General features: G+C 38.9%; 1 protein-coding gene across 4 annotated transcripts in view; it reads right to left on the bottom strand.

Moving 5' to 3' along the window:
* Positions 1-172: 172 nt before the first annotated feature.
* The window catches only part of IGF2BP2 (insulin like growth factor 2 mRNA binding protein 2), a 78435-nt gene continuing 59333 nt past the window's right edge, over positions 173-19274 (bottom strand). For 3 of the 4 annotated variants that reach the window (XM_083363728.1, XM_083363730.1, XM_083363727.1), the window contains 9 exons: positions 16068-16190; positions 14669-14804; positions 14343-14471; positions 12365-12433; positions 8731-8847; positions 6036-6110; positions 5262-5393; positions 4931-5044; positions 173-4199 (listed from right to left, as the gene is read on the bottom strand). In XM_083363728.1, coding sequence (XP_083219854.1) covers positions 4104-4199; positions 4931-5044; positions 5262-5393; positions 6036-6110; positions 8731-8847; positions 12365-12433; positions 14343-14471; positions 14669-14804; positions 16068-16190 — 991 coding nt within the window. In that variant the 3' untranslated portion in view covers positions 173-4103. The remainder of the gene's footprint in view (positions 4200-4930; positions 5045-5261; positions 5394-6035; positions 6111-8730; positions 8848-12364; positions 12434-14342; positions 14472-14668; positions 14805-16067; positions 16191-19274) is intronic. The other variant, XM_083363729.1, reaches the window with a different exon arrangement.

Below are 19274 nucleotides of genomic sequence, written 5' to 3'. Positions count from 1 at the left end.
CTGTTTTCACAGCCTAATCACAGCAATCTTTTAGTAAAATAATATAACCGTAATTATTGTTGCTACCCATTGTTTTGCAGATATCGTAGTTGCCTAGTTTTCTATTATTCTATGCATACTATTTCATTGAATTGCCTTATTATACAGTAGTGGACAATTAGCATTTGGAGTTAATATTGAAGCCCTGACTTCTGTTAAACAGAGATGACAATGCATATAGGTTTACAGGAAGTAATTTTATTACAAAGTAAAGCTGTGTCCTGGGCAGAATTAAGTCTTTTACTGTAGAATACATCAGGGATGGAAACTGTGATGGTTTCTGGGCTCTTGGTAAAGATATATTCAAAGTTACATTAAAAAAAACCTATCTTCTCTAGAAGTACTGGAGTGATTAGCACTTGCTGATCAGTGCTGAATTGTGCCAGCTCTTCCAATATAGCTCAACTATCAGTCTAGGTGTTTGAGAATAATTTGACTGCATTTCTAGTAAGCATAGTTTAAAAGCTGTGCTCCAAAACAAGGAGAAATTTAACAGCAGATACTGTCATTTAGTGTGAAAAGGCTTACTCAAGACTATTCAATGGGAAAAAAGTATACTGATGTCAAACTCATTGCCATTTTAACCCCTTTTACCATGTCTCAGGATCAAGGCCAGACTACCTGCCCTAATGCAGATAGTAGTTAACAGCTGCAGAAGATCAGGGACAATTCTTATAGTGCAGACCCTGGACCTTCCTTATTCTTCTATCCTTTGCTGGACATTCCCTTCCCTATATGCTTGTGGGACAGTAGGGAAGGCAAAGTATCCACTTGGCTGGACAAGACAACAGGCCTCTTCTTCCCTCCTTGCATTCTCTACAGTAGAAGTATTTCCATTTGTGACTTGTGAATATTTGTGGCAGAGGGAAGACTTGTCACCTTGAGACAGGAATTGGCTTACTGTTGCCCATCCAAATCCATGATCATCCTTTGGCCTCTTGTACTTTGAAGAGTCACTGGTCAGCCAGCACAGATGCAGCTTAGGTGAGGTGGCTAGTTTTGTTGGGAATGAGGAAGCAGACGTTAGACCCATGCATCCCAAAGTCTTTGCATATTAGAAATCAGAATTCTGCAAATTCTTGGGTAAACGGGCGTTTCTAGCTTTGAGTACCAGCTTGAATCTCCTATCTTTGTGCTCTAAACTGGGCAGTTTCAAGGAAGAAAATTGAATTAAATTCAGGACAATTAAAGGAGGGTGGGGGGGGGAAAGAGCCAAAATAGAATTCGGAGAATTGAAGGCCTTCCATGAGATCATTATTTCTAAGACCTTGGGTTTCTAAGAGTCTTTTCAATGAAAGCATAAAAAGCTAGAGGGGCCTGTGGCTGGATGGGGTGTACAATCCTGCAGCAATCCAATTGGAGCCCTGCAGGTTGTCATCTCAAGTGGCTCTACAGGACAGAATGATAGGCCTTCAGCTTGCCTCAGCAGCAAGAGGCAGGAGGCAATGAGTTGGAGACTATTGAGAGAATATGCCCTCTGTAAAGTGTGAAGTCTTTCTTGGAGCTGGAAGATGATGATTTGGGGATAAACCAGTGGAGAATTATTAATCTTTGGCTCTGCTTTATAGGGCACTCCCAACAGGACCAAGTTTAGTTCTACAAAGGAAAACAAGTATCTTACAAAATGTCCAGTTAATTCTGTAAAACAGTGGCTCTCAATTCTCAAAAACTCCCTAACCCATAACCCACTAAAATGATAAATGAACAAATGTGATCGCCCATGAATAAAATAATTATTTCACTGTGATTACAGTTGGGCAGATGTTACTCCTATTAAGGAGTTCTCCAACTTTGTGGTACTGCAGCTGCCCACTTGTGGCTTCACAAAGACGGAGGCATTTTTTTGACAACGCTGACTTTGTTTTCACAAGCCTGATCAGATTTTAAAAGCAACTATGACCTAAATTGTCTATGATCTCCAAGTGTCCTGACCAACTGTTCAAAGGTTCTGCTGTAAGATATTAGCGCTCTGTAAACTTTTATCTTAGAAAATATTTTTTCCTGTCACAATAAATAGCCAGATACCCAAAATATTTTAAGTTATCAGGTCATCTTGGTTTAATTCTGTGTCTTTCATTTTATTTGTAAAGGGCTTTGTTAAATGTCCCCTGCAAATTCAGATGAAAAATGTGTTTTTGGAGTCTGTAGTAGTGGCATCTTAGTTAAAAAGATCCTCCCTTCAATGTATGCCTTCAAACAATGGCTGGACATAATCTGGGAGGGATGCTTTAAAATGGATTGTTGCACTGAGTATGCTGGCTCTATGGCTGAAACAGCATTTCTATCTGATTTGATGTTTCCACTGTAATTTAAGTGAATGTGAACCAGGTACTTGTACAAAACACATCTTTGTTTCTGTTCCACCCACTGACCTCACAAGACCACAAAAGATCCTCTGATTAAAAGCAAGGGAAAACATAAATTAGAGAGAGGAAAGCTTGCACCCCATGCATTTTCCAACTTTGTAGTTAAATAAAACTACAGAGGTCAGGTCTTGTTAGCTGGATGTATTTTGGGTTTTTTGTTTGCTTTTCCACAGAACACTGTTTGAAGTAGAGAAAACTGGTGTTTCAGTCTGATGGTACAATGGTATGTTCACAGAACCAGTATAACATCCATCTGTTAGCACAAACAAACTCTCTAATAGTGTGTTTAACCTGTCAAACTCAGGAGTTCTGCTCCAGTGTCTCTTGCACTTCTATTTTTATTATTACTATGTTTGAAGGTTATTGACTCACATCTAGCAGAAGAATAATACAGAATAATCATCATACAGAATGATGTTTTCTTCCACCTGGCAGCTGTCTTTTGTCTAAATTTATTTCCAACTCAGTTTTATTAAAAAAATAAAAAAATGCTCCAACTCTCAGTTTTACAAGGCATACAAAATCTCAAAAAGGGACACACAAGAGCAAGGTGCTGAGGTATGAAAACACCTGAGGTAGTTTGTTTCTTCTTTTTTTTTTTTTGAAAAAAGTTACAATTTTCATGCCCTGAACCAACACCCTCTTGTTAATCCCATTTTAAAAATCCATTTCCCGAAGTATTGGTGGCAGCATTCTACACGCAAAATACCAAGTGTGCTCTTTTCCTGTAAGCAGGGGAAAAAATTTCCCCTCCCCCACCCTTTCAGGAAACTGATATAAAGCTTGGCATTTTGTGTCTGTGTATGTGTGTGTATATATATATATATATATATATATAACACACATACATTATATGTGTGTCTGTATGTATGTATATAATATACACATACATATATACACATGCACGCACACATGCACATGTATTTGGAGGATTGCACCCTGGTACAAAATGAGAGACTGTATGCAAAAACCAGTTTGAGATCTGTGAAGCAAAGAGAAGATCATACGAGCTGGAGAAAGAAATGCATAGAGATTCCTCTGCTAACAAGACGGTATCCCTTCTGTTGGCACTTACAGGCAATCTATGATGATGTGCTGCTACCATTAATCATCCTGAAGTCCTTCAAAGTATTGTTCACTTTTGAGTCTCATTTCAATTTTGTTCTGGCTATCCTACGTCCCCATCCTACTTTCTGTTAGAAACCCATAATGGACTAACCTTTTAATTTTAGTCTAGAAAAGCTGGCTTTTTCTAAAAAAAAAAAAAGAAAGCAAGAAATGTAATTGTTAAAAAATTAAAGACTGGAGTTAGTTTAGTTAGCTAGATTAATTCTAAAATATATTAATGCTATCTGGTGCAGCAGCTCATGCACTGTGTAAAAAAATGCTTTCCTAGTATGTACATACATGTACAGAAAAAGTTTGCAAAATTTCTGCCTATGTTAGTCCAACTAAAGGGATAGCGTTGTACTGTTAGAGAGACTCCATGGAGACTATGGGGTGAGAGAGGCAGTTCCTGCTGGCTGAAGCCCATCCCTTCCCACTCCCTGGGTACTGGATGTCCTCTGTAGAGCCCCAGCCTCTTGGGCAGACATGGATGCCGTCAGATAGTCTTTGGTTTGCTCCCTGGTCCGGTGATTCTGTCAGGTGTTGGAAGGGCTACATTCATTAGTTGTTGCTGGCCAGTACCCTGCAGCCTCATTTGCTGCGCTGTGAGGCCGGGGTGCCTTGTGGATGTTTCTGCTCCTGCTGTTTCACCTGCTGGACAATTTCCCTGATCTTCCGCTGAGCAGTCTATATAATAGGGAGAAAGACAGAGTACTTGTTGGTTTCAAAAAGGGAGAAAATTGGAAAGCTGTCTCTATATAATTGATTAGGATGTGTATATTAATCCTCCTCTTCAGTATGGAGAAAGCCATAAACAATGAATGGGCTATGCATTGTGTTAGGAAAACATTGATACTGTGACATTTAGGGAGGCTGCATGATTTTTCCCATTTTTAGTGTAGAATTTAAACATCAGTTTAGCAGAAAATTGCAGTTACTTACTGAAGAGTTTATTTTCAAGCTATTTCCCTAAACACCAACCTAAGCCACCCATAAGTATTTGCAAAGTATTTTGGGATTTCTTTTAAAAAATGGGAAAATATGCATGTATATACTTTGAGGGGACAAATATAGAACAAAAAGCAATGTAAAAATTGTGTGACCATGCTGTAAGCAAAGTTGGTTTGCAATAATTGGAATGGATGGAGAGGTATAGCAAATGGTATTGCTGCAAATGAGATTTAAGGGGGGGGGTGTTGGGCTCTTTGCTCCCAAAGGAAATAGCCAATTGCAATTAGCAGAACTGTGTGGCATTTTCAGGAGTGGGATAAGAGGATACTGATGAAGATGGGCACGGCTGTTTCCACCATTCTGACGACATACACCTATACCTGGGAGCATGCATTTCCATATCATCCAAACAGCACTTTGAAGATTGATTAGCTACTTACTGAACAAATTTTATAGTTCTACTGTACCTGACTGGCAAAGAAGTGACCAATTATTTTGACAACAACTTCCTCGTTTTCATCAGGAGTTTGGTCACGTGGTACAATTACTTCTGCACTAGTTAAATTCTGTAATTCATTCACCTATAACAGCAAATATACAGAAGAAGTTCTAAGGTGGTTTATTGTCAAACTAACAAAGTGAAGATGCACCCATTTGCTTCTCGTGACAAAGAACAATTTTTGCTTAAAACCACTTTCCTTATTTCAGAATTAGACCATGTACTGTATTTTATTTCGCGAATCATTCCGTAAACTATGACGAATGCTTCCCTTCAACGTAAGGTGTTGTCCCACTTACCGTTTTGCCACCTTTTCCTATCACCCGACCTGCTGCAGAAGAAGGCACCTTGATGTGAGCTTCAAGCTTCACTTCTTCTTTTGGATTGAAAAAGTTTTCTTCTTTCAGTTTTCCAAATATCCGTCCTTGGGCCTAAGGTAGAAATTAGGTCAATGGAGTCTCTCTATTATTCATCAACCAGCAAAAGAAAGCTTTGAGAAAAAAGATGAAATTTAATTTATAATATGTATTCATGATACAAAGAATCCATTTTGGTGTTTCATGGGGAAAGAATTGAGTTTTTGAAAGGTAGTTGATAAAGAGCTTGAAATTACTTAACATATCCAGTATGACATCAGTATGGGGGTGCTGTGTTGAGGATTCGTTCAGCCTGTGTGCAATACCAAATTCAGCTACAGTGACAAAGGAAAACTCACTTAACAACCGTCTCAGCAACAGAAATTTGGGGCTCAATTGAGGACTACCTGTGTAAGCATTCTCTGAAAACGAAGAAACCATATGAACAAGAGTAAAGAATGGGTGAAGGCATTAATTGGATACTCTTGTAAGTATGCTCTGGATACTATTTTATGGTGTTTAAAGCTATGGTTGTGAGGATTGCCTGCATTCATATCCCTGTAACACTGGGGTAAGCAGCAGTAAAATTGGTAGGTTGCTGGGTCTGCCAGTGTATCAGTCCTCTTGAACAGCTGCTGCCCCCCATCATTTCAGTAGCTGGAATAAAGATGCAGGCAACTGTCTCGCTTTTCATGATACAGGCTTATTAATACTGACCTTGAATTGTGCTTCTGGGGCCCCTGTAATGATAACCATTCTCTCAGTGGCATCTGGACTCTCAGCTGGTGCAATCTGCAAGTTACAGAGAACACAACAGTGTATAATAAATTTATTTTTTCCTCAGCTTTCAATCAATGCTTATAAATGTAATACAAAACCTAATGAAGCAACTCTGAAGTTCAAAGGACACTGCTGCGGATTCCTTTACAATGAAAACATACAACTGACTATTACTGAAAATCTAGATTGGTTCTTGCATTCATCTCTGGATTCTTTATTGCATCTAGGCTTTTTAATGCAATTTTTGCTGTGTTTGATTTTGAATAGCAATTTCAAGTATAAATGGGAGCAACAGAAAAACTGTTCTTCATTTTTAACAATACGGATTCTATTCTGTTTCTTAGAGTGACCAACAACAATTTCTAGAATCCTTCCTTCAAAGATAGAACCTCTTGCTCAAAATAAGGGGGAAAAGGTTCCACTCTTCCTTCACTGGTGATTATAACCTGAGATAGCTTTTTCCAACTTTTATATATTTTGGACAGCAATGAAGATCCTAGCCATTACCATAGGGGATGATGGAAATCATAATCCAGTAATAATATAGTATAGAATAATTATTATAGCATGTAATAATTACATCTGAATACTAGTTGAACAAGATCAGCCTAAGAGAGCAAAGGCAAAAGATTTCACATCAAAACACCCTGTTGGAATTCAACTAAGTCTCCAATTTTTTTCTTAAGGGAAATGTCTCATTTCTCAATTTCTACCACGGGAATGAGCTTCAGAGTGAAAACTATATTAAAAATATAATTATTTGTTAAGTTAGCAATTCAATAGTTCTATATAGAATATATTCAAATAAGTTCAGCAGTAGTTTTGGTGTATCATAGGCTGCAATACAAAGATATTATGAGTATAATTTAGGGGATTCATTCAGAGATTACTTTGATTGGTGAAACTTTACCCAAAGCTGTTTTGCTCATGTAATGTAAGACAAGTCAAGCCCCCTCATCAGACAGTCCCAGAAGTAACTTGAGTCAGTGTCTCATAATGAATCATTTCTTAAATACACTACTTTCCTGTGTACTCATACAGATGTCTTTTCTATATCAGTCTACAGTATTTGAAGGCTGGGAGAAAACAATTGCCTTCTAAAGAGATGTCCATAGCTAAGATCTGCAGTTATTCCTCCAGAGAATTCTTTTTCACTGGTACATTGTTGTTTGCAGGGTTCAGTAATTTACATTACCCAGGGGATAGGTAGGAAGCAATTACAATTCATAAAATGAATGAAAATAGGGTTTTATATTTTGGTGTTAATAAGGTATAAAATGGATAGCTAACCTGTGGATTACATTTCAATATTTGCTAACATTTGTTCAGTCTACCAGTCAGTCAGTTCTGCCTAAGAGTACTATTAGGTGTTTTTTTTGGGGGGGGGAACCTTCTTAGAATAATACTGTATATGGAAGCCCATGAAAGGTTTTCAGAAAGTACTGCTGAGTTAAGATAGCTGACAGGTGAGAAAATACAATAGCCCACTATCCTAAGTAGGTGTGCATTAAAAGGTGTGCAAAGAAGGAAGGATGTGAGCTATGTGTGAAGTAAGTCTTCCCTGCTATCTTGCTTACAATTTAGCAGACAGATATGTGTGTATGTTTTGTTTTGGAAAGAAAGAAAATGGCAACCAATTGGTTAGGAGAATGCCCAAAGACACAAAGAGGCAGAGAGATGCAGAAAGTGACTTGGGTCTTTTTTAGACAGCAGACCTGGCAGATTGTTGAAGAACTGATGATTGAGTCCCACCACTTCCATCAGGTTGGCAGCCAAGTGTAATTAACATCCTTAAGTCTAAGTAGGCATAGTGTTTGTAGAAATAGATACACATACATACAGTGGAGAAATAGTTAAATATGAAATTCTTGAAAAGATACATGTAATTCACTGTTACATTACCAGCTTATCACAAAAGCTGCAGGAAGGCAGTAGAGAGGGGAAAACAGCAAATGTGTTTTTTTTTTAAAGGTCTCAGAGGAATACTGCTCTACTTAAAGAAAGTTGCACTTCTGAAAGAAATATTTCTTATCTTGTTTGTTACAGCAAGAAAGGTTTGTAGGAAGGTTTTTGTGAATAGTGCTCAAAATGACCAGATAAGTTTTCAATGTAATATATTTTCATGTAACTGAGCACTTGTATCTTAAATTCTTAAAGAAATGTTCTTGCAGGTACAGACACGTAGCCCCAACATCTCAGGTACTCCTTCTTCCCCAAAGATTGCCCAGCTCTTAGAATGAACTGGCTTTTTGCAACTCCCAGTATCCCTTTACTACTTGGTCATGCATGCTGGAGCTGCTGGTTCTTCAATATTTGAAGGTCAATAAATAAATTTATTATTAATTATTTTTCTTTACTTTTTTAGTTTATATCCTGCCTTTTCTCCAGAGCTGAAGACAACTTACATGGGATCTTCCTTCATTTTATTCTCACAAAAACAATCCTGTAATGAATGTTAGGCTGGGGGAGAATGATTGCCCAAGAGCCGTCTTAGTTGACGGTGGATTTGAACCCCAATCCAGCACCCTCACTTTCTGACCAAAGTTCAGTATAGGACTTTGGTTTATGTGATGGAAAAAACAAAACATAGCAATAGAGAAAAGAGGGTGATGGTACCAATCGCATATCTTACCTTGATTGAAGCACCTGCAAATCTTGCCAGCTGCTTAATGTGTTGGCCCTTTTTTCCAATAATGGCACCTACTGCCTGGGTTGGGATGAACAAATTCACAACTTCCTGCTCTGGCAACTGTGGATAACAAAATGAGACATAATGTACTTTGGGAGAAGACAGGGTGATTTTTTTGCCTCCCAAGTTGGGTTATCTTGTATACTTGAAATGTTTTGCATGCAGGAACAGAGAAAAGGAGGAAGGAAAGCCAGCTTGTTAATGCAAAATACGGTACTGATCCTAATGACTCTTTAATGGCTACTCTTTAATGGCTACAAGGTTCTACACTTAGAGAATAAGTATTTTCTACACAAATATACACATACTAGAATAATCATTTCATGTATAAATATGCACTAAACTCTTTTACAATCCTTATTAATATTACAGAATAGTACTTCATTAAATGGGATCCAATTCACATTATATATCACTGACCATCCTCATCTTGAACCACATAAACACTATATCAGCTTGTATAGAAGAACAAGATCAAAGTCAAAGATCAGCAAGAAGAAGATCAGGAATTTGCAGTACAGGTAGATCTCATTTAGCTATTGCCTCAGGCAGTGACCATTCAAAATTACAATGGTAACGAAAAAGTGACTTTGCAATCATGCCTGCAAAGAGAAAACTTTTGCCGTGTCTTCTCTGTCACATATTTATTTTACAGTCAGTCAGTACACATTGTCCTGTGCCATTTTTTTCTTCCCTCCCCCTTGCAGAGCAGAGAGATTACATAAAGAAGCTATCTCTTCCTGAGCTGTTTTTCTCTGTAGTGCAGCACTTTCCAAAAAGATGCTAACTTCAAGTTAGCAAGCTCAGCTTTGTGGTTTTAATTAGCTGTCTGGCAACTGCTGTCTGTAACTGACAAGACTTTAGTCACATGCTAAGCAAACAGCCAATGATAGTGTATAACTTTCAATGTGTATTTCTCACTGTGCGTCTGCTTACTGCCTTGCAATCCCTTCCTCTTCAATGAATGTAAATACAAAGATTATTCTCTTCTTGCTAATTATCCCAGCACTGAGATAAGCATTTCAAAGGGTGGGAGAGTGGGGAAAAAGAGTTATAAGATTGGCCCTCATGGGTCAAGTTCTGGAAAACTTCCTTGCCTTTTAGGCTGACCCGGCTGTTTCGGATCACATCCTTCTGATACTATAAAGCAGGGGTCCCCAACTCCCTGGGCCCAGTAGTGGAATCAGGCCTTGCAAGCCACTACTGTATGAGTACTGTATGAGTTGTAGGTGCTTGCACTCAAAGCTCCATTTGTGAAGTTCCATTTGTGCCAGCGGGGGCGCTCATGCTTACGCATGAACCTCCATTTGCGCAAATCCATGTGCACATGGCCTCTGCTTGCACAAATACAGTTGCACCCACCTAAGCATACCTGCCACTCAGACAGAACTATCCCTTCCCCAACCTTGGGCAGGCTGGAAAGGTTGGGGGGAGGGCGCTGCTATAAAGCAAAGAAAAAATGGAATAAAATCATAAGCACAGTTGCAGTCACACAATTATCCACTTAGTGATCACGTCATTTGGCAAATGAGCTGTCAATCTCAACTGTAGACTATGTATAGTTCACTACTTCTGTTGCTGATTTTATTCTAATTTCTGCTTATTATTGTAAACTGGCCAGAACAGGGCATACAAGCTCAATAATTAATAAATTTTATATTAGTCATTTTAATGTCTCTTTCTGAACCACCAAAAGTCATTAGAAGTTAGGTGGTATACAAATGTAAATAACACAATAACTTTCTCTAGTCACTGAGAGTCATGAATACTAAGTACTATGCCAGGCTATTATTGAAAGGATAACAGCAGTGTTGACAATATGAGAGCTTGGCTCCTCTACTTTTCCTATGTACTTTCAACTTTGCTTGGAGAAAATCCTTTGAATTTGAATTATTTCTATAGTAGAAATGCATACCCAGAGATGTCAGACTGTAAAGCATCACTAAAAGCATTTTCTAGTTTATATTAGGACAGAAGAAATGAACTGTAAATGAACAAAAGATCCCAACATACACAGATACAAGCAGAGTGGAAAGGCTGATAATTCACAGCTCTACAATTTTATGAAATGAAGAAAAGAATATAAAACCAGTGGTCTTAGGATCCCACTCCAAGATAAGTATATGCAGTTTTATCTGAAAATGCGGGAATGCCTCCCAAGGATTACTAAAAATGAAATATGCCGCAATGCATAAAAATAGGACAGGAAGGGAAAATCTGCCATTTTTAAATGTCATTTCTCAAGAAATGACAATTTCCCAATGGATTAATTGAGCAAGGATTTATATATTACTAAACTCTGATTCTTATAATCTTTAACTGGCCAAAATGGTACACCATAGGGTAAAACCTTTCAATCGAGATACCTCAAATGAACTAGTTTACAGAATGTGTCTAAAATCCAGGAGCCATGACTCCTATGGAATTGAAATTTTGCAAATTGTATAAAACATTGTATGACATAAAAATGATCATGAAACACTTTGACATAATACAAAATGTCATAAAATACTTCCTGTGCTGACATTTGACTGCTATAAAGTTCAGCATGGGCTATTTTCAACACAGCTATATCTCTGAATGTATCCCAGCTTTGCCAGTGAAGGCAGTACTTTGGAAGCTCTGTCATTGTTGAAGGCACTGAGGAATCTGGTGAGGGAATATCTCTGAAACGATGACCAAAGGGGTCATGGGTTGTCTAGTAGTAATAAACAGCCCTCCCAATTGTTTCTGACCTTCGCTATCACTCTTAGCCAATACTGTCAGAGAATTAAAATGTCAAAAAAAATCTAAAGAACACACTGTCCACTGCCACTATACAGCAAGAGGGACCAAGGTAGCATTATGGTCATGACCTCTAGGCAATAACAGAATTGTATCAAGTGAAGCTTTCTGAAGCTCAGAGATTTAGCTTTTGATCTCTGCCACTGGTGAAGTTTTTCTCTGTGAAGGCACCAAGCTGCTACATAATGGTATGGGCCATAAACAAGCAGTAGTGTACATAATATAACATGCAGAAAAACCCAGGTTCAATCCCTGCCATTATGGGTCTCACAGAATTTTTCCATAACCTTGGAGAGCCACTACCAATTAAAGTAGGTAACACTGGATTAAGGCCAATAGCTGACAGTACAAGGCAGCTTTATATGTTCACATGGTAAAACATTATCAAAGTAGCAAAATTGATTCTGAGACATGATAAATAGTGATTTGCTATTTGTCCTGAGGAAAACTATTTCCAACAATTATTATGAGACCACTGTGCTTCTATACTTGATCTTGACTGGCGAATCGCCCATTGAGACACAAAGTGCAGCAGTTGGTGTAGGTACTTCCAACTGTAAGCAAAATGTGTAAAGCAAATACTACATGCAAGGACAGAGAAGGTCTGCTTAGCTTTATCGCACAGCTAAATTACTTTCTCTAAACAGGACTGGGTGAATCAATGTTTAGAAAACTGCTACAATGCAGAATCATCTGAAGGCAGCCTCAAAGCCTGCAAAGCAAAAGGCGGGCATGATACAAAGCAAGGTGCATGAAAGGGTGGCATCCAGACGGAAGAGGGTAACGCACTTACGGAGTGCAGATGGGGATATGTGCCTGTCAGCGAGGCTCCATTAAGGCCCAAAAGGTATGCTGCTTGGCTCTACGGCAGGAAAAAAAGTGACAGTCAGTGAGGACAGGCCAGAAGCCAAGGGTGTACCAAGAAAATGTACGTGAGGGGCTTTTTGGAGAGATAGTGGACTGAACCCCAAAAACCTCTTGAGAACCTATTCCTTTAGGTTCTTGCAAAAAAAGCCTTTTTGCATCTTACAAAACTGGCCTCTGTAACAAACTGAGCTTCCTCAACACCTCCAGAAACTATTTCTTTCTATTGTATGCCTGAAACCAACCAAAAGATAATGTAGTTCTGATTTTATGTGCAATTGCTTAAGATCCATTAAATGGCTTCTATTGTCTCATATATTGATTTATTTTTATAATTGCATATTTGTACTACTTTATTGTGGGACGCGGTGGCTCAGTGGGTTAGAATGCTGAGCTTGTTGATCAGAAGATCGGCAGTTTGGCGGGTCGAATCCTGAGTGCCGCGTAACAGAGTGAGTGCCTGTTACCCGTCCCAGCTTCTGCCAACCTAGCAGTTTGAAAGCATGTAAAAATGCAAGTAGAAAAATAGGGACCACTCCGGTGGGAAGGTAACAGCGTTCCGTGCGCCTTTGGTGTCTAGTCATGCCGGCCACATGACCACGGAGACGTCCTCGGACAAGCGCTGGCTCTTCGGCTTTGAAACGGAGATGAGCACCGGCCCCTAGAGTTGGAAACGACTAGCACACATGTGCGGGGGAACCTTTACCTTACTACTTTATTGTTTCACTGACTTGAGTTCTCTGTAATTTTGGTTATTATTGTCATAGTTGTGAATCATTGTACAAGCTTTTAAAATTAAATAACATATGAATCAGTCTTATTCTGAATCAAACCACTGGCCCATCAGTGGTAGCAGTAGCTCTCCAAGATCTGTCTAAGATCCCTTTTTCATTGGGGATCCCTTGGAATCCTATGTATATACAAAACATGTGCTCCACCACCAAGCAACTGTACCATTACCTCAGTATATTCTGGAGGCCAGTATAAGAAAGGAACAGTGACTTTAGCATAGGAGAACCAGAAATGGATGATGAAAATCATACTACTTTGCATGGAATGACATACTGATAACCAAATAAGAATATACATTTCCCAAATGTAGTCACAGATCTATAAAGAAGATTTTATATGTTTTGTTTTCAAAATTAAGCTCATGCAAATCAAAAAGTATCCAGCAACCCTTCCTCTACAAAAGAATGCACACTCAAAAGACACTCAGCCACAAAAGGCAAATTCTCCCATGATAGTTGGCTTTCAAAGAGAGGTACTAAAGAAATATGTCATTTTATCTTTGTTTGAAAGTCCTCTCCACTAGATTGGAAATAATCTGAGAGATGGAACTTTATTACTAACGTGTGCGAAAATCTTATTTCTAGTCTGTTGCAACTGAATTTGATGTTTCTCTCCAATTACAATTGGAGATTACAATTGTGTAAAGATAGTATGTAGTACAAAGCTGACATTCCCTTACAGATTAAAACATGTTCTTATACACAGCCAAAGGAGGAAAGCCCAATACTATTATAACCCTTAGTTCCTAACAAGAACTGAAGGACAGCATATCAGCAACCAGCCTAAGCATTTGAGATTCTTATAGAAAAGGGGTATTGGCAGATAGGTACCCTTCCAAATAAACACTGAGGTACAGCCACATAATAAGTTTATTTTCTAAGATTGCCTATGGGGCCCTTCTGGAGCCCAGAACTACTTTCAGAAGCAAAGATGATACTGAACTTGCTTTATTAAAAATGGGTTTTTAAAATAAATGTATGTATGTATGTATGTAAAAAAGTCAATCTGGGACAGGGAGCTTGGCAATCTTCCAAGGCACAGGTCTGTATACCTACTAGCAATTTGGGAACCATGTTGTGGGTTATATTTACAGATGGACATGTGTGTCTACTTACAGCAAAGGGGTTGTAGGGAGCAGTAATAGCAGGTCTGCGGGCTGCAGCTCCTGAAGGAAGCATGGATAAACCTGTTGAGAAGATGCCCAATGCATTGAGATTAAGTCCAGGGATGAGATTGGCTTGTTGCTAGAAAGAAACACAAGGAAAAATGGAATAAACAATATAATCTGATGGAGAGGGGAAAAAGATTAGGCTACAGGACTTTTATTTAGCAAGTTCTGGAGCATCGGAGGTTCACTTCTGTCTTTATTAGACTTCATATATGATTTGTAATTATTTGGCTTTGACAAAGAAAATACACATACACTAGGACAGGAACTTACATTGATTGCTACCACGTCATTCTCATAGGCTTCCCGCAGTTTGTTCATTATCTCTACTTCAGCATTGGTACAGGCCTCAATATTACCCTTCACAGTTATGGTTCTTTCAGGGTTATAAATTGTTAAATCCTGCAAACTGAACAACCACAAAATAACAGATGAATATCCTTTCAATTAAAAAAAGATTTATAGCTAGCTCTAAAATGTGGTCAATAGGGCAAGATTGTCAGAATGAGCCTTTTTAAATAAAACCTAAGCAGTTAAATTATATTGCTGGTGGGTGAAACCCAACAAATTAGGAAAACACCCTATTTAGGCAGAAGGCAACAATGAATGGAAGAGTTAAAGTTGGGATCTACAAGCCACCAATAATTTTATTAAGTGCTTGACTTTATACTTTGAGGTCTTTAATTTCTGACTGCTTGAATCACACTGAATGGTAGAGTTGCTTGTGAACTAAAGCTTTTGAGAAATTCCATGTGCAAAAAAGACAGGTTCCTAGACTACTTATTGTATTAATAAATCACTGGGTTTTTTTAGATGAACTTTGTACTGTTCCCAAACCAGAAACAGTGACATTGTGTGTTGAAGAAAGGGAATCATTTAGCATACATCTGCTGTAAAATACTTCCCATTGTAAAGATTATCAGTCTAGTTTTATTATTTTCAGTCATTTTAATTAGCACTAACTACTTCATTACAGAGAGGTAAGTAGACAGATTGGTGGATGGGTGGATGATTGGAGACAGTGATGAGACAAAGGCAGGAAGACAATGGCTGTTGGAAAGCAAGCCCTCATTCCTATAAATAAATTAGTACTATAGAATTATAGTGCTATTATGTTCCTTCCTTTAAGGGTATTTCCCTGTTTCATTCATTTTTTCAAGCCACATAAACATGTGGTGTTTTACTGACATATTATCTATTTTATTTTTTATTTAAAAGCTGATGGGTTTTATAAATTATTAAAATTTATATAGCCATTTGTGTACTAATAGGACTCTGGGTGGCAAACAGAATTAAATATGCCATGCAAATTTACAACTCAGTTAAACATTAGCACTATAAATCTACAATGTTTCTGGGCTCAATGAAATCTAGATGTCTCTCTCTCAAGTAGCTAAGGCAGTACATGTGAATTCTGCTTAGAAGGAGGGTGAGCAAGCCATGGATCTAGAATGCACCATGCACAAGACTAAGAAGTAAGAGTTGCGTCCAGCTTTTCCCAACCAGGTGTCCCCTAAAAGTGCTGGACTACAGCTTCCATCATCCCCAGCTAACACAGTTATTTGATGTCTTGCATGGGGAGAATGGGTGTTAAAAGTCCAACGTACCTGCAGGGTGTTAGGTTGGGGAAGGCTGGTCTTGCCTGATGGCAGCAACATTCACTGGTACTCACGGAGAAATAGTGATTTTGGTCCCTGTATCTTGCTCAATTTTCTTCAAGTTTCTTCCTTCTTTGCCAATCAATCTTCCAACCAAGCTGTTGTGTGCTAAGATTTTCAAAGGAATATCTTCAGCCCTGAGGAGTATAAAAAACATACAAAAGGTCAAAGAAACATAGGGAAATGCACTTCCAAAAATTTCCCAACCAGATTTTTGAGGAAAAAATAGTGCTGGATGTTCCATCACCACCATCACCCAATACTGTAAACCGAGGAAGGGGAATCTACTGTTAGTGTGCTGTCTCTTTAAGAAGACGAATTGCAGCTTAGACAGGGTTTATAACACAGTCCAATGTACAGAAACAGTTTTCAGCATACACAGGAGATGTGCAGTAAGCTTGTGCGACCATGTGCTTTCACAAGATGGCGGATTGCACTGAGCTTGCTTGCAGATATGGCACACACATATGGATTGCAGGCTGTAGGAATTCTACTGTCTTTGACTTTGAAATACCGTCCATTTCATCATCTACTACATCTTGTCTGCTGTAATCTTCTCTGCACGCAAATAAAGGTCCTTGTGGATGATAAAAAGGTAATTTCATGAGTTCTGCTATCTGGCAAAGGCTGTTAGCAGTGATAGTATCCACTTATACAGGCCAGGCACAGGGGTCTCAGCAAGGGGATACATCATTAAACAACAGTTGGAGTCAGAATAGTTAGACTTCACGGCATGAAAAATCAGTTTTCTAAAAACTAACCTGTATATTCTGCAATTAGTTAATAGCAGAATAGTATCAATAAGCAATTTTACTACAAGAAAGTCATGTTGTTGGGAAGCAGGAGGTTGTCTGAGACAGACTTTAAAAATTAATCATAATCATAATAGTAAAGTTGGAAGGGACCTTGGAGGTCATCTAGTCCAACCCCCTGCTCAGGCAGGAAACCCTATACCATTTCAGACAAATGGCTGTCCAGTCTCTTCTTAAAAACTTCCAGTGTTGGAGCATTCACCACTTCTGGAGGCAGGTTGTTCCACTGGTTAATTGTTCTAACTGTCAGGAAGTTTCTCCTTAGTTCTAGGTTGCTTCTCTCCTTCACTAGTTTCCATCCGTTGCTTCTTGTCCTGCTTTTGGGCGCTTTGAAGAATAGCTTGACTCCCTCTTCTTTGTGGCAGCCCCTGAGATATTGGAACACTGCTATCATGTCACCTCTCACCCCTCTCTTCATTAAACTACACATACCCAATTCCAGCAACCGTTCCCTATATGGTTTAGCCTCCAGTCCCCTAATCATTTTTGTTGCTCTTCTCTGTACTCTTTCTAGAGTCTCAACATCTTTTTTACATCGTGGTGACCAAAACTGGATGCAGTATTCCAAGTGTGGCCTTACCAAGGCATTGTAAAGTGGTATTAATACTTCACGTGATCTTGATTCTATCCCACTGTTACTGCAGCCTAGCACTGTGTTGGCTTTTTTGGCAGCTGCAGCACACTGCTGGCTCATATTTAAGTGATTGTCCACTAGGACTCCGAGATCCCTCTCAGTTACTACTATTGAGCAAAGTGCCCCCTATATACTATACCTGTACATTTGGTTTTTCTTGCCTAAATGTAGAACCTTACTTTTTTCACCATTGAATTTCATTTTGTTAGATAGCGCCCAGTGTTCAAGTCTGTCCAGATCCTCCTGTATCTTAAGCCTGTCTTATGGAGTGTTGGATGAGTTCCCCATCTATCCCCTTATCCAAATCGTTGATGAAGATGTTGAAGAGCACTGGGCCCAGAACAGAACCCTGGGGCACCCCACTACACACTTCCCTCCATGTAGATGCGGTTCCATTGAGGACAACACGCTGAGTATGGCCAGTCAGCCAGCTACAAATCCATCTGGTGGTGGTGCTGTCTAACCCACATTTTTATATCTTATCAAGTAGTAGGTTGTGATCTACTTTATCAAATGCCTTACTGAAGTCCAAGTAAATTATATCCACAGCATTCCTCTGATCCACTAATGTTGTCACTTGGTCAAAGAATGCAATAAGATTTGTCTGGCATGATCTGTTTTGACAAACCCATGTTGGCTTTTAGTAATGATTTTGTTTGCCTCTAGATGTTCGCTGATTCATTGTTTGATTATCTTTTCCAGAATCTTCCCAGGTATTGAGGTCAGTAATTTCCTGGATCCATTTTTCCCTTTTTTGAAGATAGGAACTACATCAGCTCTTTTCCAGTCCTCTGGTAGTTCCCCAGTGCTCCAGGATCTTTGAAAAATATAGTTCAGTGGTTCTGAGATCACATCCGCCAATTCCTTGAGAACCTTGGGGTGTAATCCATCTGGTCCTGGTGATTTGAACTCATCTAGGCTGGACAGGTGCTCCCTTACCATTTTCTTGCCTATCTTAACTTGTGTTTTTATTCTGTTTTTATGGCACTATTTCTGATAGGTTGGGGATGTGTTCTTCTAGGGCCATGGTGGCGAATCTGTGGCACACAGAGCCCTCTCTGTGGGCACATGCACTGTTGCCCCAGTCCTAGGCCTTCAACTGGGTTTTATAAAACCTTTTCGCTTTAGGCTTCCACCGCCGTGTGCAAAAAAAAAGAGTTTCAATCAATCAATCAATTTCAACTTCTCCCGGGGAAAAAAAAGATCTTGCAAAATTGGAATTGATTGATTGAACTTTTTAGTCCCACCCAGTCTGCCATAACCACTGCAGCCACGCCCACCCAACACCACGCCCACCCAATGGGCCATGCCCACCCAGCACCCAACGATAAAAGTGGGTTCTGGGTTGCAGTTTGGGCACTTGGTCTCTAAAAGGTTCGCCATCACTGTTCTAGGGAGTTATAGATTTGGTATTACTCCAACCCACAAAAATTTTCCTGATGTTGGAACTCTTCTGTTTATTATAGTAATTTGACTCAGTGGATTTATTTAGCGTATGGCTGGTTACAAACAGAATTAAAAGCACTTCATATTGAGTCAATGGAATATACGGTGAATACAGTCAATGGTGCACAGTTTAAAAACAAGAGTAAGATAATGGGATTTACTATTCAACTTACATTAGCACTTCTCTATACTGAATAAAGTAACAAGCTTGTAGTAAAAGAACGTGGGCACACATCTTTACTCTTTGGAGGTACCTTTATCACAATCTTAGAGATATTTAAGTTTTACTTTGCAATTGTTGAGATCTACTTAGCTTATGATTATAACTT

The sequence above is a fragment of the Vipera ursinii genome (genome assembly GCF_947247035.1).
Source record: "Vipera ursinii genome assembly, chromosome: 5".
In the NCBI taxonomy this organism is placed as follows: domain Eukaryota; kingdom Metazoa; phylum Chordata; class Lepidosauria; order Squamata; family Viperidae; genus Vipera; species Vipera ursinii.
This window is presented reverse-complemented; position numbering and strand designations above follow the sequence as displayed.